Here is a 22502-nt window from a genome sequence, read left to right on the forward strand (position 1 = left end):
TATTTGTGTGTTACAAGCAACTTTATGACCTCCACTGATGATAAAGCAAGTGAAGTTAAATGCTAATGAGTTTTGAGTCAGTTCTTCAGAGATGACAAGTTGGCAGCTCAGACCACATGCCTCATTTTATATGGAGATACAGCGAGTTTCTTTGTCGCCTTTATTTTGCTTGGTTGTTGTGTGTGTTGGTCGTGTATGTGTGTGCTGAAATTCTCCAAAGGTTGCACCACGGCAAATAACAACGACCTTCTGTCATCATGCTGGCTTCAAATTTATAATTTTTTTCCTTTAAATTCATCTTAGTTTTCCATCTTTGAAAACATTCATCTGCTGAGGTTGAAGCAGTCATCTTCTAGTGAGGAGGAGGCTGGAATTAAAGAGTATTCACAGTGTCATCGAGCCTCCAGATAAGACGCAAAAAGCAATGCACGCCCTCATTTACAAATCATCTTTTGATTGCTTTCACATTTATGTTCCGTCTGTTTAATGTTCTCCCTTCATAGCGAACATCATTCTTTTAAATGCTTTGCATTAATGTAAACATTTTTCATTCACCATGCCTCGCAGTCCTACACGCAGTGAAGAACATAGCAGGATGCACTCCCTCCTGGAACAGTTATCTAGAGGAAAAACAGCTCGAGGTGCCAAAGTGCGAGTGTAACAGTAATCAGGACCTGGAGCCTTCCTGCCCCACAAAAGGCCCTGATCTGATGAGAGTCAAAATGCAAAATCACGTGGATGTATCCCCTCTGACAATTAGTGCTGCAGTTCCCTCCAAAAGGGAAGCTCCATAGCAGTAGGTGGATGACTTGATCACGCCCCATCGTACTCACACCAAAGGGAAATGCAATACAACTGCGTGAATGCATTCAAACGGATATTATTAAGGGAAGAGTTCGGCATTAGGGGGTTTGGTAAGGTCATTTGGCTGCTGCTCCGGAGTGGTGGCTGGCCATCTGCTGCCGTGGTGGCAGTGTCTGTCACGGCACTTAGCCTGGGGAAGGAAAGGAGCCGAGTACGAATGTTAGCCGTGACATTTCCTGGGGTGCTTCTAGGAGTGGAAAACTTTTGTGAGGGAAATTGTTTAATAATATTTGAGAGACAAAAACAGACCAAAAGAGAAAACAACAATAACGAAACCCAGCACTGTATCAAAGCTTTAAGAGAATGCAGAAATAAAGACAGAAGTCTTAAATGCTTAATGGAACCTTTGACGATGACATTCTGGTTTTGTTATTTTTGGCTAATTGCAGGTTGAGAAAAGAGTACATTGAACTAAAGTCTACTTTCTGTATAAAATGTAATATATTTCATATTCATCTAGAGCCTCTTGTAACAGATGTGTAAAATATTCGCTTTATTTACTCCCAGAGTCACCAGGTAAGGTAGCAATGCCACAAACCCCAATTCTTTTCAAGGTAGGTTCCCAGCTGACTGCCGTGCTGCAGAGATGTGAGAAGCAACAGATACGTCAGTCCCACACCTTCTGTCCCCAGCTAACCAAAATGACTGATGCTACTGGAAGGGAAACCTGCTGTCTGGCATGAATTCTAATTGGCTTTGATGGTCAGCTTTTGCAGATTTGTTTATAAACTGGAAAATCTACAAATTGCAGACCATCTGCGCAGAACAGTGTGCTAATGAATGCCTGTAGCTAGCAAATCCATAAGCTCATTACCACAAAGTTACAGGTCCTTCCACAGGTTCCCAAATGAGGTTATTCATCAGAACGGAGATGAGAAGGGTATTTGACTTCAGAGTACAGCCATACCTCCTTCAGGTCTAGAAAAGCTATTAAAATGAGTCACATTTGTTCAGTCTTCTAATAGATTCTGCTTCTATTTTTAATATTTCAGTTCTGTAACAGCAGCTTACCATGCTTTAAATATTTTGTTTAAATGTTTCAAGTGGTGAAATGCCTTGCGGATAATTCCTGGGTCTACTCAGAAATATGCTGGTTGATATGAGATGTGTTGAAATATATTATAGATAGCATTTCACAGTATTTATGTACCTTGACAACAAATACTAATGGCCTTCTAGTTTAATAATGTTTATTTAAAATGAGAATCTGTTGTGATGACAGGTCGTCCACTGTGTGCAGTGTTGAGCAAGTGATTTCATCCTTCTGTTTCTCTCTCAAAAATATTAAATTAATAATACCCCATATTAACCCTATATATCAACGAAGCCTAACTGATCATTGTCCAATGGTTTGAACATGTGAAATGCTGTATATCAAGAGTAATATTTTTAAACACTTCTTATTCTCTCTTGTCAGATTTTTTTCTTAGAATAAAAATCATTCTAAGTTCCTAGCCCATACCTCCCTCCCCTGAAGTTAAAAAATAAAACAAAATAAAATAAAATAAAATTGCTATTCCTTAGTTGACTTTCACTTGGACTGCTAGTCTCCATTTACTTCCCTCCCCCTTTTCCCAGTAGTACATTTTCCTTATAATCCATATTCTTGCAACTCTGAACCAGCTCGTTGCCATTTATAGTTCTTTTAATATTTCCTATTTTAGCATTTCATTTGGTGGGTCTTTGCTAATGAGGCTCCAGGCTCTTCAGAATAGGATTAGTTTCTTTTCTGAGTTTGTGAATGTCTGCCTTGTTGGGAATCCCATCCTAGCTTGATTTTTATCTTAATGTTTATAATAAAGATCACAATGGCATCACTGAAATACAATTTTGCAGGCTTCCTGTTTCCATCTTTCTTTTCCTATGTCACGTTCTTGTCTTCTCCACCCCTCTCCAGGTGGAGTGGCTGAAGAATGAAGAGCCCATTGATTCCAACCTGGACGAGAACATTGACACCAGAGCAGACCACAACCTGATCATTCGGCAGGCACGTCTGTCTGACTCTGGGAACTATACCTGCATGGCTGCCAACATTGTTGCCAAGAGAAGGAGCATGTCTGCGACAGTTGTGGTTTATGGTTGGTGAAAATGTGATAATTATGGAAAAGCTTAGATGTGCGTGCTTTTTCTGCCTGGTTATATTTTTAACGTACAACTGGTTCTTAATCAAATGGCTAACCTCATTCCTGTTATGATGAATTTTAGTTCTGTTGCTCAAGGCCGAGCTCATGCCTGTTGTTACAGTGGTTAGAGTTACGAGTTTCTTGTTTGTGACGAAAGGTTCTAGAAGCTATGTCAGTGCTAATGATCCTTGCTCCAGATATTAATAAGATCCAATTATAAGATAAACCACCCCAATAAGTCAGGCCTGTATCAGGAAACCCTTAAACACATGCCTAGGGAGATACTTAAAGGGCTTCCTTAACTGGGGTTCTGCAGTGTACGAGCATTGCCTGGTAAATCTAGATGTTAGACAGCAAAGCTAAAAAGAGCAGAACTGTTCCTTTATTACCACCCCCCTGTTGCTCTCCCTGTTTATTATCGCATGTGAAGTTTTATTGGTAGAGACAGAGCATTCCTAAATAATCCTGTTTAAAATAATAAAAGTCTTGTTCATGATTTAAATGAAGCATGTTTTAAGAGAATTGATGTACTTGCTTTTACCTTTCCCTCTGAATCTTCCCATGAGTTACTGTGCCTCTTAGCTTATTACTCCTCCAAAATAAGTGTTTGTGTTCTTTGACACCATGGCCTTCATGTAGTTGTGTCCTGATGTTTTGTAGGTGGCAATGGCTCCTAGTTCAGCTTGGAATTTACCTGTAGAACATCATTCAAAAGTAAAAGTTTGCTTTTAAGTGATGTGAACAGATTTGTTGCTCAATGAATCTTAGAGCACCTTCTGCAACCACTAACACGTCTGTGTTTTGCAGTTAACGGAGGCTGGTCGTCGTGGACTGAGTGGTCAAACTGTAACGCGCGGTGTGGTCGGGGCTGGCAGAAGCGATCACGGACCTGTACTAACCCTGCTCCACTCAACGGAGGTGCTTTTTGCGAAGGAATGTCAGTGCAGAAAATTACCTGCACTTCTCTTTGCCCTGGTGAGATATGCACAGACCATTATGGAGTAACACTGACTGTCACACTTAGGGGAGACCTTTTTCTGTCTGAAATGCCTGGTAGACAATTGTGCTTTGAAGAGCCCACTGAGGTCAAAAAGGCAACTGGAAATACGTGCATCCTTCCAAGTGAACAAAGCCTCCCTTACCTGATTTTGGAATTGGGGTTTCACGTATACAGCTAAAGAAAGTTAGTGTAGGATTGTGTACATGGAAATTTTAAGACTCGATATTTCCATGGATCATAGCATAGCCTGTTTGGGTTTTGGTAAACCTCTCTTCTAGCTTTTATGAATTTTTAGGTACAGCATGTCCTGAATTGGTATTTTAAGAATTTAATATTATTTATATTTGTCTGTGAGTTAATCTGACTTTTCTTCAATCTGATTTATACATGAGACTGTGGAATTTATTCTCATCTGGGACAGGGTCAGAGGCAGCTGTATATCAGTTAGCAAAGCAACGTATTGATCCATCATCTTGCTCAGGGCGTTAGCCAGAGGTCTGCAAGGCCAGCTATGTGTTTTTTTTTTTTGTAAACGTCAACCTCATTTTCTGGTATGATAATGCGTGGCCTGTCTACATCAGCCTGTTTTAAGGTAGAATTTGCACTGAAACTTTAGAAGCTAATAGCTAGGTGGCAAAGGAAATGTTTCCTCCTGCAGTTTTTAATGGCCTATATTTGCAGGACTTTGTACACTGGTGCTATTTTAAAAGCTTTCACATTGCATGTGTGAGGTGATACATTCTAATGCAGAATTTTAACTTCACATCTGACACGGTATCCAACTCTTGAGAAATAAATATAGTGTTGTGTTTTACTTGGTGTGACCTGAGGAGAGATACAAAACAAATTTTCTTTGTAGGAACTCTGAATTACACCAGTTTGATAAGCAATGACAATGTTTGGTTTTTTTTCCCCTTCCCATACAGTGGATGGAAACTGGGAGGTGTGGAGCGAGTGGTCTGTATGCAGCCCAGAATGCGAGCATCTGAGAGTTCGGGAATGTATCGCACCGCCTCCTCGAAATGGAGGAAAATACTGCGAGGGCTTGAGTCAAGAGTCCGAGAATTGCACCGAAGGGCTTTGCATTCAAGGTGGGTATCCGTTTGCACTGAAGTAGATTTAGGAGTTATGGCTTAAAACAGATATAATTTCTCTTTCTAAATGTAATGCCTATGAAAGTTCTTATATTGACTACATTTTGTAAAGTATAACTATTCTTTTTATAAGGTGAGAGGGGAGTTAGGGAAACTGAACTAACAACAATAAAATTAATTTGAAGAGAAATATAACTGAAGGTTTCTCTCTGCACCAGCAATTTTTTACCTAATATTGGAACCAGAAACTGGTATTTTGTGGGAAGATAAAAAAAAAAATCTACTCCAATATAATTTGGTGTTGAGAGCGTTCTCACTATTAGTCCTTGTATACAACAGTCTTTCACTGGAACTAACTGAGCTAAGCTGTAAAAGCAGAAGCTAAACTCAGTGAATCAGAAGCTGTTGCTGTTCAGTAACGAGTGGAACTGAGATCAACTCTAGCCTGCGTGCTCCTTGTGCTTCAAATAAGCTCGTCTCTTCCTTTTGCTGTGATGGGTAGTAATAGCAAGTATGTGTTGGTACTGAAAGTTGAATTCCTGTATGCATTCAAATAGATGGAAGTATTAAGTGTCTCTTGTTTCTTTTATCTTGGAATGTGATACCATTACTCCTTAATGGGTTGTGCTGTATATATATATATATATACACTTCTGTCAAATTATTTTTAGGACCATAATTGCTTTCTCAGCTAATAGGAATTGATGCAATTACCCTATTTTTTAAAATCTTTCTCTCGTTCATCTTCCAATATGTGCCTTTCCTGCTCTGCTTTTCATCCCATCGGGAATTGTGAAGGAAATGCAGTGCAGCGCTTCAGATAACTAATCTCTTGGAGGTTATCAGGCACAACTTGTTAACTTTGTTCCTTTCACGAGGCAAAAATAGCAATGAAACATTTCTGTGGTTAACAAGTAAGAACTCTAATGAAAGTAAGGATGAGAATGTAAGATGCCGGAAGTATGTGGCCCGATTCTGAACTGGCAGGAAAAGTTCTAATTGCTAGCAAGAATTTTCAACTTGAAGTCACTAAATGCAACAGTGATAAAACAGAGCCTACTCTCAGGTTACTCCTTATTCAGTTCCTGACAGAAAAGATTGGGAATAACACAGAGAAGAGATTGGGAATAACACAGAGAAGGCATCCTTTCATTCCCAGAAGATCTCTCTTTCTTGTTGTTGCTTTAGTTTTTGATTGTTTCTGGATGGATCCAGATAGCCCAGTCCTTAACTGAGGAGCAGCTGAAAGCACCTTCCTTGCAGGGAATGTGTACTGGGATGTGGAACGGTTGAAGAGAGAGAAACCGCTTTGCAGAAGACAACTATTTTTGTTTTGAGCTATGTGAATGATTGCCAGGCCCGCCAAGTTGGGATAAAATGGAGACTGTCTCCATCTGAAAGCAAAGGTCACTTTGACTCAGATGATCTTAATAACTTAGTATTTCTTGCATATATTTCATTGTTTATTCCCTGCTGGTATTCTCAGGAGTATACATTTCCTTGGTGGGTTTCTCTCTATCTTCTAGAGGTGAAAACTTTTTCATTGCTTAATAGAAGAGGATTTTATAGAGTTTTTTATTTTGCTTTTATCTATTTGCTTTAAAGTTGTTTTTTATAACTTTAGAAACTATCGATTTCTTTTCCCAGTGCCCCCCAAAAAAAAAACACACAGGCTATAAGGAGATGAACTACAAACTTTTTTTTATTTATTTACTAACGCATCATAAACAATTTGTTTTTTTCATTTTTTGACCAGTTGTGATACTGAATATTGCCAAGAGGCTTCTGGATCTAGCAATCTCACTAGTTTATATGGCAAACTCATTTCAATTCTACTGCAGTTTTCTGTAGATACCAGTCTGTGTCAGCAGCACAGAGTTTATTTCCATTACGGAGACCAACTCTGATACTATTCATTCAGTGTTTGCAAACACCATTTCCTCACTAAAAAAAAAAAAACTCTCAAAAAGAAAAGAAAAAAAATAGCTTTTTGGCAAAGCCAAAAACCATGAAGCTTTTAAGTTGAATATTATTAAAGTGATCAATTTAACTAAAAGATAACAAAAGGCATTTCATGACCATTTGCTTACATTGTCATGTACCAAAAAACTACGATGAACATCATGGATCTTGACATGGTTCTAAGGTAATCTAAAGATTACTTTTGTAGGTATAGGTTATACAGGATAAATCAAATGGTTATTATGAGAGAGAGAGAAGGCTCATTTTTGAGAGAGATGCACTAGTATATAGAATCTGCTTTATAAAGTTAATTTAACATCTATAAATATACCCTTGCATATGTTTCAGTACTACATTGGTTCTCTATGTTATTTATATACACCTATAGAGGTTATTATTTGTGTGTATTTAGATACATAAATGTGAATATATTGTACATGTTGATAGTTTATAAACATACAGAGAAATAATTAAATCGTAACTGACTTCGTTTGCCAAGTGATCCACTTCAAAGTACTGAACTTGCTTGTTGCTGGGGTGCATAATACTCTAAAATAAAGGCATCCAAAAGCTAACAAATACTTGAATTAACCACATGAGAAATGACTGCAAAGAAACATCCTGAAAGAGATTTAGAAAAAGCAGATGAAGGGAAAAATATGGACAACATAAAATATTCATATTGTCAGCAAACAAGGAGAAAATGTTTCATTTATAGAGCTAGACAGAAGCGATATAGGAAATAGATATGCTCCATGTAAATTTATTAAGTGCAACTTTCTCTCTTTCTCTCTCTCTCTCCCTCTCTCTCTTTAGATAAAAAACCTCTTCATGAAATAAAATCCCAAAGTAAGTTATTTTTTTCTCTTGTAAATATGATTTTCTCATCTTCTCTGCCATTCTGTTTTATTTGTTTAGGAACTAAATAAAACTGAAGGTTATATGAAAGGCTTTTGCATCTGCTGAAAGCATCTTCTTAGCGACTTGGTGATCATAGGTTTTAGACTAAAAATAAAAGAAGTGACTGTGCTTCAGTAATTTTGTGTCTGACTGACTGAGAGTCATTTCTACAGGAATGCTTATCTTGAAATTGATCTTTTGAGAATTGCGATGGGGGGCGGGGGGGGGAGCAGTAATACAGGAGTTCAGCTTGCTTGGTTCAAATCTCTTTCCACCACCGGCTCTGTCTGATCTCGGTCAGCTCACTTCACCTTGATTTATCAACCGGTAAAGGGCGTTGGTATGCTGTGCGCTGTAAAGAGTGTGTATGTATATTTATATATCTTTCTGTGTATATAAATTTATATGCTGTTTTCAGGGCCTCCTATCCTACAGTCTGTTTCTCACTCTCCATTGATTTCAGCAAAATTTTAGTTTAAATAAGAGCGGCACATGTGAATTGAGCTGACTAACTGAAAGATTTCATTAAGAAAGAAAAGGCACTCTTCTCATCAAAGCCACCATTTGCATGAGGCCTATCCTCTTTTAAAGCTAAGACATTGCTTTTCTTTTATAATCCATACACAAAGTTGTGAGGATTTCTCACAACTTAATTTTCAACAACAACAAAAAAAAATCTTTGAATTTTGACAAATACATTTATAAACACATTTTTGGCTCACGTCCTTTAGAGGACGTGGAAAGAGAATCCATCTGTACTGTGAGATGGATGCAATTGTTAGTATCTTCTTTAAAGAGATTTTCTTCTGTATCATAAAGTGTGGGGTTTAAATCTGAGTATTCCTCCAAGATATAGGTGCATAGGGTCATGAGATTATTTGAAATTTTATGGAACTTGGGCCCTAAATTAAGAAAGGAGTCACATTCTTGCTGGAGTCATCTCCTGATGGGTCGCATACAACCGGTCTGCGCTGTGACTTAGCGCAGGCAATTGATACACTTTTGTTTATCTGTGCTGTTCCCATTTAATTAGAGAATCTTGTAAGAGCATTAGTTAAATTGCTTTAATTTCTGATTTATTAAAATAGAAACCTTAATGGGATTGATTTTAGCATGCAAGGTTCCTAGGAGAATTAAAGGGTTTCTTTAGCTGTGGGGTTAGAAACACATGATGCAGCTTGCTGCTGTTCGGTGAAACAGGAACTTCATTTAAGACTACATGAATCATCACTGATGCAAAATCAAAGTCAATTATGAAGATAATTGAGAAACAACCTGTTCTACTATCTAGCCTTTTCCATTATTCTCTGACTTTTAGTCCTTGTTCTTGAAGACTCGCTATATGAAGAAATGGATTTCATATTGCTAAAGGGTACCAAAAGTAAGAGAGGTGGAAAATTGGGGGAGGATGGGAAGCTAGAAGAAGCTTGCCTATCTCCTAGCAAAGTCTAATGGGAGACTGGGGGAAATGTATGCCCTGCATAGCTCCTGGAAAGCACTTATTGTAAATGAGATAATTTAATCAATTACGTTTCCTAATGTACTAAACCAAATGTTTCATTTTCTGCTTCTGCACATCTTAAATTATCTTCAGGTGCTTTATGAAACTTAATCATAGTTAATAGAAACTTCATTACCATCAAATGTGCTTTCAATAAATGTTGTGCAACAGTGTCAGAAGGTGGAGTGAAATACAGGCTAAAATTAACACCAACATGTACCCTGTAACTGAAATGTATGGAAATCTTAGGTTTTTATAACAGTCACTACCTCCACTGGGCTGGGAGGATGCAGTCCATTAAATAGTAATTGGCTGACTGTACATGTTTTCTCATTTTGTTTGTTTTTCTTTTTGTTCCCTTTTGCCGAAAAGTAAAAGCATAAATTAACTACTTTCCCTAATTTCCCATGCTTTCTTATTTAACTTCTACAGCTGAATGGAGAAATAAGAAAAAATAGAAAGGGGAAGAGATTAAAATTACTTTTAAGATACAGTATTTTTTTTAAAGAAATACTGACATCCTAAGTAAAATTGAAAGCTACCTTTCCTAAGCAGTTGTGTTCCACAGGAACAATCCAAAGGGATGCCATGAGAATTGATACCCTTTTCCCCTGAAGTCTGTGTGTTCGTTCCCATGGGTTTGTGGATTTTATTTTTTTTTCTCCCAATTTAAAAGAGGTAGATAGCTATGGGAACACTTGAATAACTCAGGTCTTCTATGGAACAGAACAATGATAATTTTATTAAAGATAAGGAAATTCAGAGAAGAAAAACTGTAAGGAGTTTTTAATCATATACCTTACAGAAAAGTGTCAAAATCATGTTCTAGAGTTACTTGAAAGGATTTGATGAAAACAAAATTTTTCCTTGAATCAAACTAATCTCACTTTTTCAATTCTGTATTCTTGCTTTACTCTTTAACCAACGTGTAGTGGTCTTGTAGAGTTATAAGAGCATGAGACTTAAATTATCTGACATGTGACCAAGCATCTGAATCGGTTGAAAATAAGGAGGTAAACTATTGAAGTAGATTTGGAATAATGAATTGCTGTTAGTCACAGGTAAGAACTTGAAGTGTGCTGTCTGTCTGGGTTTTGATGGTGACTGTTCAGCTCCTGTATTTCCTACCCATTGTCATTATGGTGGCAGGAAGTTTTTAGTGATTATTACTGGTTATTTATGCACGTTTCAGACTTTATAACAGATTATGCCAAGCAGGTAGAAGAGGTGATTCAGATTTGCAGCATTTTTTCTGTTTCAAAGTAATGAGCAAAATGGAAGACTCAAAGATGCTTTATGGTGAAATAACTACCAGGTCACTGCAGTTCTCTAGAAAGGGAAAGGACCACGTGTTATTAGATTTCTTCCACCACTGGAGATACACACCACTCCTTCTCTGGGCTTATTCATTGTACTAATTGCCCACAAAAATTAAGTCAGTGCTAGAGTTTCATAATTAATTCCCTGTATCAACAAAATAGCTTGGGAATAGAAAAGTGGAAGAAATAGAAATGTAACTGTTTGTGTACTTTTCTTTCTGTACCTGATAAAAGAGAATAAAATGGAGTTTTTAAACAGTCTGTGATTAACTGGGGGGTGGAGGGAGCGAATGGCTGCGTGGTGCTGAGCTGCATGCTGGGTTAAGCCAGAACACACTGCCAACTAAAAGCTTACTTTCTAGAATTACAAACTTTGAGCCTAAATGGTTCAGAAAAAAATATTTTTCTCCAGTAATTTATTAGTAGAGTGTGTAGCAATTGTAATATGCTAAGAATTTGGATAAGAGCTATTTATTGCCACGTTTATTCCGTTGTGATTACTTGTCTGACATGCCACGGAAGATGGATTTATTCTGGAAGCTGTTATTTGCACAGAAACTAAAAATTGGTGACTTTTACAGTTTTCGGGGGGGGGGGGGGGGGGAGTGCTAAAAACTGAAACATTTTTCGATATGAGGTAATTTGAAAATTCAACAGCTGCAGAAGTATTTTCTAGGCTGAAAAGGTAGTCCTAGTAAACCTGATTTCAAAATGTTTATTTGTGGTTGAAAGGGATATTGGAATGTTGAATTGAGGGTGACTGGGAAAAGTTAGAGAATGGGAATAGAAGGGTGGTTTCTCTTAAGGAAGTTTGACCTCAACTGTTGATTTTACTTTTGATTCAACTGCCCAACTTAAAATCGATTGCATTGCCTTATTCATGGAAAATCTCCCATGTGCTTCAGCCTACTTAAAGCAGTGTTTTCCTACTCAGTTTCTTTGCTGTTGCAATTCATATGGCGTTTTTTACTTATGTGAAGAGTACAGTTGGACTTAATTATTGCATTTGGCAGCGGTTGTGCCTTCCCAGAAAGTTTCAGCTGCTTGTATTGTTAGTTGTCAGACATTTGGTCTACATAAGAAACTGGTGAGCCAAGAAAATAAGCTTTTCTGATGCTGCCCATAGGTAGTAATTTTCTTCGTTTCAGTGGTCTGAAGTTTCATATTCATTCTAAAAATTCAGCTAAAATAAAGTTATCTTTTTGCAAAAAATAAATTGTATGCACAACAGAAGCCTCCTCCCAAATAGTAATTAAGTAATTTTAATAATTGGCTATTTCTTAAATGCAAAATTTGACTTCCTGCCATGCTTCTGTACATTGCAGATTTACTGATATTGAGTAGTCTGTTTTTCCTGGTTATTTTTTTTGTCACTGTCACTTGTTATAAATAAATGCATTTTTTGTACCAAATGCTCCTCACTTAATAGCAAGAAGCAACATATAATGGGATAGCAGATGATGTACAGGATGAACACACGATTATCTCTTCCTCTAAACTGGAGTTTGGCATTAAGGGAAGTATCTAAGGACCTGCTAAGTGTACTTGCCAAGTAATTTAATTTCATGGTACGTGGTCCCAAATCCCAAAAGATCTAGAACAGCGGGACTGGATAATTCAATTACATAATATTGCAGGTTTCATTTGGATTTATTCTTTCAAAGAAATAAATTCTTATCTGCTGTAAAAAGTCTAAAGTCTTTAAAAAAAATAAAATAAACTTGGTCGTAAGCTTAATACGCATGGCCGCAATCACGGGAAAGGCTTGGTTTTGGTTTCCAACCTGTTTCTAAAGACTGAGCGGGTGCCAGCAGGAATCAAGGAAGATTTGCAGGATATCGTCAGCCATTCGCCAAGCTTTGAGAGGATGGACTGTTCCTTCTTAAACTAAAGCTCGCACAAAAAATAAAGAATGGAGAAGGGCCCAGGGCTTGGAGAGGATTCACTAAGGTTTTTCAGAGGATTCATGACCTCCCGGATTAGCTTCAGAACTCCAAACAAAAACTTAAATGTCCCTGAGAGCCGTCAACAGGTGAAAATCGTGCTGGTACCTAAAAGAGCCCTCCCTAGCTTCAGTTGTTCCATGTTTTCCCCTTGAAGGGCTGTGTTTCCATACTTTAATGATCTCCCCTGGGCTGGAATGGGAGATGGTGGCACACCTCGGCACTCAGCCCGAGCCAACAGTGTGCTGATGGGAGGGCTGGCTGGTGGTAAGCACCCTGCTTCTGACTGCTAAAAGTCCAATGATCTGCTTAAAAAACCTGCAAATATCGTGATGCAATCCCTAAAACGATACAAGTTTACCTGTATGGAATGGTGTATCGGGAAATTTGCCAGTGCTTTCAAAGGCTGGCTTTTCAGCGTTCTTTTGTGCACAGTTTCCTCCTGTGATCTGCTCTGCATTTATGCCTCAAGCTCTACTTCCCTGGCCACGTGTCTGTGGCTACATATAAATACAATCCCCTTTGCTCACGGCCAGCCGGGACCAGCCAGGGCATTTTCATGAGCGTGGCTGACTCAGAACCCGCTTTTTCTCCTTTCAGATATAGAGAATGCCAGTGACATTGCCTTGTACTCCGGCCTGGGAGCAGCAGTCATCGCTGTGGCTGTGCTGGTGGTCGGCGTTACCCTTTACAGACGGAGTCAGAGTGAGTACGGCGTGGATGTGATTGATTCATCTGCACTGACAGGAGGCTTCCAGACATTTAATTTTAAAACAGTCAGACAAGGTTAGTGTTGTGATTTCATTTTCTTCTCTCCAGAGTCCCTACTACAAAGAGATACTAAGCTCATACTCAGGACGGGCTGGGGGAGGGCATTCCAGCGTAATGCGAAGCAGACGTGCCCAAAGCCACGGACAGGTAGCTACAGTACGAGGGTCAGGATCTGGTGGTTAGAACAGTAATGTCTTTTGCGGTCTGTGCTACTGATTTGTCATGGCAACTTGGACATATAATCTTTCTTGACCACGCTCTGAGTGCTTTACAAATACTGTCACTAGATTCTAGGCTGACATTTCTGACTCACAGGGAAAGAAAAAAAAGAAAAAATGTATTTGTCTTTAGTTCCTTCCTACTCAGCTCTTCTGTTTTCTTTATTCCCTTAAAAGTGATTAGATTTTTATTGTATCATTAATTTGAGAATCCCAGCTGTACATATTTTGTAAGTTGCTGTTAGCATAGGCTGAGGTCTGTTGGAGATAAAGGCGTGTAAACATCTATTGATTTTTATTTTAGTTTTTAAAGACTTCAGAAATCCACCAATGCAATAAAATATGGAAGAAATAAAACCTTTTACTAAAAGCAGCAGTCAGGTGGTTTCTGAAATTATATTTCCTTTGGACAAAAAGGTGGCGGGACGGAGATAGAATGGGGATTATTTTAAGATAGTGTATTTCTTTAATTCTGTGCTGACATTATAACATCGGGACCTGCCTTATTGTGGTAGGTAGGTGGGTGTGTTGGTTGGACGTGAAAGTGTCCCCATGTCTCTTCTCTCTTCAGAAAAGTGAAACGTGTTGTAGGGTTGGGTTTTTTGTTTGTTTGTTTTGTTTTTACAGTTACTTTATTTTCTGAAAGACATTTCTCACCAAGCATAAATTGCAAGAAACTGGAAGAAGGGCTTGGTAGACAAGGAGGCTTGAAGGATGTTTACTCATTCATTTAAAAATTCAAGTCTTTAATTAGTCGTGTAATTCTCAACAAATGCCTCAATAACTTTTTTCTTTGTTCAGCTTGCCATGAAAGTCTTGTTTTGAGGCTGGGGAATGAACTGTTTGATTTCACGTTTCAAAAGTATTAGTTCTGGGCACTGAAAACATCTGAGACAGCAAATTTCTCTTGTGCTGGGATGCTGTTAGTTCAGTTACTTTGGGTTCTCTGTCTGTGGGTTTTTTTAATATGATTATTTGTAAACTAAGCAATTCAGCTAAAACAAAGGCCAGTTCTCTGTTCAGTTTGCTACAAAAGGAGAGCACAGTACTGACAGAAGGACAATAGATAGTATAAAGGACAATAAAAAATGAGGCTTTTGTGTAATTCTATTCGGCTGGGTCTGTAGGACCACTAGATAAGTGTATAAACAGCGAGATGCAGTCTGTTTCTTTTGAAGCCATCTAAACTGGGTAATGTACGGGGAAAATCTCTTCTGTTATGTACTGAGAGCAAAACTATTGAAAGTACTTTGAGAGTGGGCATTTGAAATGACGCTTTTAAAAAGAAAGTGAAGCTGCAAAGCAAACCATCAGAACTATATTTGTTTTCACCTGAAATCATACAGAATGCAGCACCTTGCCGAAAAAAAAAAATAGTGCAACTTCTTGAATGCTAAAGCTGTTACCGGCCATTTGTCTGTAATCTGAGATTCTGTGCTACTTTGCGTGCAGCTACACAGACTGAAATGATCCAAATGTTACTCTTTGGAGAAATTTATTTATAATTTTAGCTACCTAACCTGCAGTCTCTTTAAAAGGATCGTTTTCAAGGTTGACATACAGGTCATTTAGAAAATTAGTTGAGACATCCTATATTTGCTACAAAAAATAAAAAAAAGGAACAAGACAAACAAAAAAGACCAAACCATGTAAAGAATTGAGGTTCTAACAGTAGCCAGCGTTTTCTGATCTAAAATGCTCCTAGACGTATAGCTGGGGTATTCATCCTCCTATTACTCTCTTGTCCCACTTTCTGTTCAACCCAATTTCCCTCAGGCAAAATCTATCCTTTTGTGTAAGCTCACTGAAAAGGTCTGCAGGAAGTTGTGTTTTCACCCAGTGGGTTTTAATTTGAAAAAATAATAATGCACTCAAAACCAGAAGTTCCTGCTTGGATTCATGCACTTTGGAATTGCCTCAAGTGCAGGAAACACACTGATCAAGTACCTGTTGGATCTATTACATTGTTTCATCTGGTTTTCAACATTGCCCTCTGTAATTATATGATATAATAATATACCCTATATTATATTCCGTTATATATAATTATATATTATATAATGTTCTCTCTCTGAGAATATGAGGAAGGAAGAGCAAAACAAAAAGGAAATGCTGGAAGGACCAGAAATAGATTTCTGATTTAGCATCTTAAAGCTCAGTTATGTAAATTTCCAATGCCTACCACGGTATTTTTCTTTAATACTAGAACAAAACAGGGAGAGCTTTTACTCTCCAAATGCAATTCTTTTTCCCATGACTGCAGTATGTACTGAGTGCATCAAACAAGTTAGTATTAGATGCACATCGGCCAGATCTCCTAAGTCTTACCTGTCTAACTCCAATTTATGTATAGATGGACAAATCAAAGTGCAGCTGAGTACTGCTTAGGATTTAAAACTGCATCTAATGGTTCACTGAAAGTGACAGTGAAATACAGACCCGATTTTTTATTTGCAGGCAGTTCTTAAGGACAGAGTGATTCAAGCTCCAGACATTGCCAAGGAGGAAGGAATTAGCTGTAGCGTGCTTGGTACCACGATACAGGCTGAAACTTAGTTTGGACTAATGGGGCACTGAAGCAGGTGCACACGCAATGCCATACAGTATACCAACAGTTCCACCAAATTTGCCATTTTTAAAAAAGAACACCAATCGTTACATGGCTAGGATATGAGTCACGGTTCTTAGGATGCCTAAGCCCATATGCATGTTATTTTTTCACGTCTCAGTGTAAATGCAGCTCATGTAGCTTAAGGGCATAGTTAAAATCAAAGGGATTTATTCATTTCAAGATTGTAACCGAAATTACTGCATGACCGGGAATGCAGGCCAGGAGTCCAGCTTACCACTTCCCTGTGCTTTATGAAGATCTACATAAAACGATGGGACATGCCCTTTCTCTAATATCATTTCTCCAGCTACGTGCTGTCCAGATGCTTCACCGGGCACTGCTGCACACTGTATAATGCAGGGACTAACTGCCTGATCCACTTCATTTCACCAGGTAACTCCCTGCTTTTGAACTCATCCATGCAGCCTGACTTGACAGTGAGCAGAACGTACAGTGGACCGATCTGCCTGCAGGACCCGATGGACAAGGAGCTAATGACGGAGTCTTCGCTGTTTAACCCCCTCTCAGACATCAAAGTCAAGGTTCACAGTTCGTTCATGGTTTCCCTAGGGGTGACAGAGAGGGCCGAATATCATGGAAAGGCACATTCTGGAACTTTTCCTCATGGAAATAATAGAGCTTTTGGTACGATACAGGCTAGAAACAAGGCTACGTATATTCAGAACCTGTCTTCTATTTCAACACAAAGTGAGCTGAAGACAACTGCCATTTTTGGACACCTGGGTGGTCGTTTAGTGGTTCCAAACACAGGTGGGTAGATCCTTTCTTATTAGAAGCATGTACTTAATTTTAGATGAAACTCACTTTGCCTGATGCAGTGTTTTATTCATTTATTCTATGAATAAATAAAAAAGTAGGGTCTTCCTTAACACAAATGTTGGGAATTACATCAGTTGCCCGCAGTGGAAATGACTATGATCAGAACAAAGCTTGGGATGAGATTTTAAAAAGGCATTATGCCTATTTGAACTGCTACAGATTACTGCCTTTCTTGATGTCTTCAGCATGTAAGTCATATTAATCAAAGCTGTTGCTTACTTGGATCTTGATCCAAATGAAGCACTCACCAGGAAGGAGGTCGATATTGGATCAGGATCTTAGATAATGGGGTCATATTCAAAGCAGAGTCTACATGCATCAGCATCTGACTGCGTTAACACTGTCAGACTTCATTATGTTATTACAGTCTGCAGCATATAACAAATAAGACATCTCTGGAGAATAGCTTCCACTCTCAATGAAAACTCTAGTGTGGCTTTTATTAGCATTTACTTCTGGCTTTCTGGTTTTCTCTTTCTTTTAGCTTAATAGCTTGACAAAGTTCTGTAGTAGGGCACTTCAAAGTCAGCTGCCATTTCAAGGCTGGGCTACGCACTGAACCATTGCAGTAAAAATGCTCAATTTGCATTGTTTAAGTAGATAGAGTTTGTTTGTGACTTCAGACTTTTGTGAGACTGAATTTTATACTTACAGCGTTTGTTAAATTAGGTGAAAACATACGACAACAAATTAGAATCTAATGAAGGATGTTAAGATCATTTTCCAGCAGCGTGCTAACAGCTTATCTTTTCAACTCTTTTGATCTTTTTTCAAGGTTTCCTTTAAACTCAGCTTTGATTGCATTTGGTTCATGTGTCCAGGCTTGGCTCTTTACTGGTTAAACTGCATGCTTGAAGCCTTATCCTTCATGTTTCATAAAATCAGTATTTTAAAGGTTAGCATAAGAAACACGGTCTGTATTTAGAGATGATTTATGGAAGTATGTAACTCTGGGATATAATATTTAGGGCACAATCATGCACGACATATAGAATGAATACATTTCTCCACAGACTTCTTTATGTTCAGGAATGAATATTACAAAGCCACAGGCACTAACTCATGAACGAGGAAGTCCTTCATTTATGCTGCTACTTAAAGTAATGATAGTCCCATCAATTAGATTATTTAAATGCATATTTGATCTACATGTACTTCCTTTTCCCTATTTTTATGTAAGATCAAATTTGCCAGTCAGTTGTAAATTATAGGCCAATTGTGCTGCAGCTTAGCTGAGGTTCTGCATGTATGACGTATTCAGAGCATTTGAAATGTAGTCTTCCTGTACTGAGAGTGCTGTGAAATGGTTTCATTTCACTGCCACCCAGTAGAAAGCATCCTTGTTAATTTCTAATTCATATTAGTGAATCAAAAGTAAAATCATATCACTTTGAATCACTAGCTATGTTGTATATAAACTAAAAGCTTAATTTGGTTAGGTTGTTTCTCCATTAGGAAATTCCTTGTAATCCTAGAAGTAACAGATTTGATCTCAAAAGCACAAAGAGCTTTCAAGCAAAGTTTAAACCATGATCAAGCCTTGTAAACATGGAGCTATGCAGATGACAGGATGTGTACTGCTAAGAGGAATTTATTTAAAAGAAAAAATAGGAAAAGAATAATTAAATAGAGAATGTAGAGGAGATTGTTCTGTTGCTGCATCAGATAAAAGCCTGGCAAGGTAACAGTTTTTGGTGTTTTTTTTCCCCTTCCCTTAATCAAAGATGTACGTTTTGTCTTGAATGGGATCTTCTGGGTCCCTGTGCATGAAGCTACTAGACAGTCTATTAAGTCTTCCTCTATGAAGTGAAACTTGCCTTTTGATCATGCAGATAGCTAGATATATTCAGTCTCAGTATGCGGTTCCTTTTGGTCTGCAAGATAATAGGTCACTGAGGTGAGACTGAGATAATTTCATTCTGTCTCTAAGCTCTGTAAGCCGAGAGTGCATTTTAAATTTGGTTTAAGTAAAGCTTACTGTTACAAACTGATTAAAATTAATTTATCCACAGCCTAGGGTTACAGCAACTTCAGAATCTGCACAGTCCCTGGTACTTTTAACATTTCTGATTACTTGGCAATGAGAATTGAAATTCTGAATTGAGAATTCTTTAAAAAGAATTCAGATAAATTCCCAGCTTTTTGTGGGTTTTATCAATAGCATAGGAGAATTAACCTCTTCCCTGTTCAAATGATGTGAAATACCTGCATTGATTCCAGATTTCAATGAGAAAATACTTGCCACTTAATGATGGTAAAACACGATGGAAGAAATTTTTAAAAGCAAGGCTTCAAACAAATGTAACAACAGCTGAATCTCTGTAATATTCATTCTGAGACCACAGTAATAAATTTCACTGCAAGGAAAGAGAATGTGAACCTCATTCTCAGCACAACTAAGGGCACCTTACCAGTATTGTTACTGAAAATGTTCGTATATTTGAAACACAAATAACTTGGATTTGTAAGGAGTTTTGGTGTGCTTGACTGTACAGCGAATCTTGGCTGAAAAGTGTGCTGCCTCGGCTGCATCAGTACTGGAATTAAAAGAAGCCTGTTTTTCCCATTGAAATTATAATTAGCTAATTGAATGTTTTTGTACTCTAGCATTGCTGCTTCTGATGAAAGAACTGGGAGGTTTTCCCCATTCCCAATACACCCGGTTCATTTTTTATCATAAACAAGAAGATACATTAAAGAGAAAAACTGCACTCTATGGTCTCTTATCTGTTACCTAAGATAAAAAGTACAAAAATTACTTCAAAGTACTTGCTACAGAGGATTGTGTGAACTGCAGGGCTGGGCTTCACGGCCTTGCTATGTACTGTGCACACCTTCGAGTGGCTACTGAGAGTTCTGAACAGCACCTTTATCCCTGAAATTTACCTGCTGTAAATTTGTCAGGGGGGAAAAAAAATCTAGTAGGTTCTGATATCAATGACATAAAAACATTTGCTATAGGAACAAAATTACTCTGAAGACTGTTAATAGACCAAAGACTTTTTCAACCCTTTGAGACTGGGACTATATTTAGGTTTAGATCTACCGTGGATGAAATGCGGTAGATGGAACAGAAACAAACACTTTACAATATAGGTTAAGGAAGTCAAAATGACATGGATTACACAGCACTCACTGTATGGCAGCCTCACGGAAAGACTTTGTGGTCCCTTTTGTTTCCATAAATCATTCCTTTTTATCTAAGTGGTGAAGTAGACAGAGTTTGCCCATACTCAGGGATGAAAAGGAGTCTTCGGTCACATGTAGACAACAAATCCCACCTTATTCAGTGACACAAACCAACCCGAAGTCCACTTTTTAAAAGCTCTGTTAGAGCAAGAGGTTTTTAGGCACACGAGTCTGTATAACTCCCGACTGTAAAATAGTAACATGTTAATAGCTAGACGGATGGATCGTATTTATGATGTATTTTTCCCTTCATCTGACAGTGCTGCAGTCAGAACCACTCTTTGAGAGGAGCTCTCTTCAGCTCTAGTAGGTGGCCTTTCTAGATGCTGTAAATCAGAGGCCAGTTTTGGGGTCCTTACCTCCAGTGTCTTTCCAAAAGATAAGTTCTGCCTTTGCTCTGTTGCAGGAGTCAGTCTGCTGATACCACATGGAGCAATTCCTGAAGAGAGTTCATGGGAAATTTATCTTGCCATCAATCAAAGGGAGTCCAGGTACGAAGTATGTGAAAGAAACACTTTAATACATGCAAAATCTGTGGAACTGGCTCATTTCATGGATTTCTTGTCTATGCTGTTTAAAGGAATAGAATGTCTTCACTGTTGCTGGTGTGAGCGCACTGCTGGGACATAACAGTATATAAATGACCATATACACAACATAAATGTGTCTATATAAATGAAAGAAAAATGATCTTTGTGTGGTACTTCTGTGAAATAGTATGCAAATGCTGCTGAAGGATGGGATACCTCACGGAGTTTGATAAAAAGAACAAACAGCTTTTTTAAAAATGCAGGTCATTGCTTTTTTATATTGGCGCTTTGTGTATGTGGCAAATGCCTGCCATACAAAAGAAACCTAGCTGACTTCTAGATCCTTCTAAAACTAGATGCTCCGTTAAGATATATGGCTTTAAATTCTGCTGTCAACTGCACACGTGGATGTGTTCATCAATTCCCCTGTAACTGGTTCAGTTGCCTTCATTCCACATTAGAAGGCAAATGGAATTTGGCCCAAAGTCACTTGTTTTACAGTGGATCTTCCCCTTTAATTTCAGGAATAAGCATAGTTACAGAAACACATTATTTTAACGGCTTTTTGGTCACTATTCCCATAGAATGTTTACTTCCTAGTGGCTTTAATTTTGCACAACATAGATTACAAAGAATCGAAAGTGCTCTGAACTGTCTTGTTTCTTTGAGCCTGCCAGCACCACACATCAGTATAACCCTAGTTTAGTTTGCTTGGCTGGTTCACTAGGTTTCAGCTAGAAGCTGACCAAACGCTCCCAGAGGGTAAAATGACCAAATTGGTATGTAATTAAGTGTAATTCAGGAAATGATGACAGCTTGCTTAGTCTAAGTGTAGCATCGCACTATATTTCTAGCCTGATTCAGAAGAAAAGTAAAACTTATGGAATGCTGGCCATATTGTTGAACTGTCAAGATTGGTTGAACATGTTCTTCATTTTTAGATGCAAAGTTGTTTTTTCTCACTAAGACAATTCTTTTTATCTTGTGGTGTTTTTTTTAGGAGGTAAATTTAAAAAACTGAAACTGAAAAGCATGAACTGAAAGATACAGAGCTGCCTATAAATTTTAAAGCCTAGAAATATTTTCCAAAAATTTATCTGAAATCGGTTTTGATTTTTTTCCCTCTGAACTCCTTTGTGAAAACTTTAATATTCCATCCCCATCTGCTGCTATAGGTTTTTGATCATTTTCAGTGAAAGATTAAGATATGTAGAAGGAAGGAAGGAAGGAGGGAAAAAAACAGCTGTTTTATCTGCACGGGTTCTGCAGAAGTGAGTTAAAATAGGTTAATTAAATACAAGCAGCAGATTTTGCCTACTGTTTCCTTTTTTTGTGGGCAGAAACATAGGTAGCAAACCAAACTGAAAATTATCGTAGAAAGGTTTTTCTTTCCTTCTTTTTTGAAGCGAATTTCTATAAAGTAAGACAACGGCAAACATTCATTTATGTTTTGCATTAAAATATTGTTATTTCTCTTCAAATAATTGAGGCAACATCGATGTATCTTTTGCCTATCTGAACTGGGTATGATAAAACAGACTTTTCTAGCAGCTGCGGATTGTGCTGACATGCAAGGAGCAAGGGCTCTCTTTTATTGCCTGTGGGCTTCTGTGTTCTGATGGTGGGAGGAAATGCCA

General features: G+C 38.0%; 2 protein-coding genes across 13 annotated transcripts in view; one reads left to right on the top strand and one right to left on the bottom strand.

The window, feature by feature from the left end:
- UNC5D (unc-5 netrin receptor D) overlaps positions 1-22502 on the top strand; it is a 211888-nt gene that overhangs the window by 168682 nt on the left and 20704 nt on the right. For 10 of the 11 annotated variants that reach the window (XM_080568468.1, XM_080568474.1, XM_080568469.1 and 7 more), the window contains 6 exons: positions 2762-2942; positions 3795-3962; positions 4914-5078; positions 13307-13492; positions 16700-17077; positions 20742-20826. In XM_080568468.1, the coding sequence (XP_080424594.1) occupies positions 2762-2942; positions 3795-3962; positions 4914-5078; positions 13307-13492; positions 16700-17077; positions 20742-20826 (1163 nt within the window). The remainder of the gene's footprint in view (positions 1-2761; positions 2943-3794; positions 3963-4913; positions 5079-13306; positions 13493-16699; positions 17078-20741; positions 20827-22502) is intronic. The other variant, XM_080568467.1, reaches the window with a different exon arrangement.
- Positions 20870-22502, bottom strand: part of LOC308183005 (uncharacterized protein) — a 116425-nt gene continuing 114792 nt past the window's right edge. For both annotated transcript variants that reach the window (XR_013942201.1, XR_013942202.1), the window contains one exon: positions 20870-20951. The gene's annotated coding sequence lies outside the window, so the exon portion shown is untranslated. The remainder of the gene's footprint in view (positions 20952-22502) is intronic.

Source organism: Anser brachyrhynchus, assembly GCF_964034855.1.
Source record: "Anser brachyrhynchus genome assembly, chromosome: 26".
NCBI classification, from domain to species: domain Eukaryota; kingdom Metazoa; phylum Chordata; class Aves; order Anseriformes; family Anatidae; genus Anser; species Anser brachyrhynchus.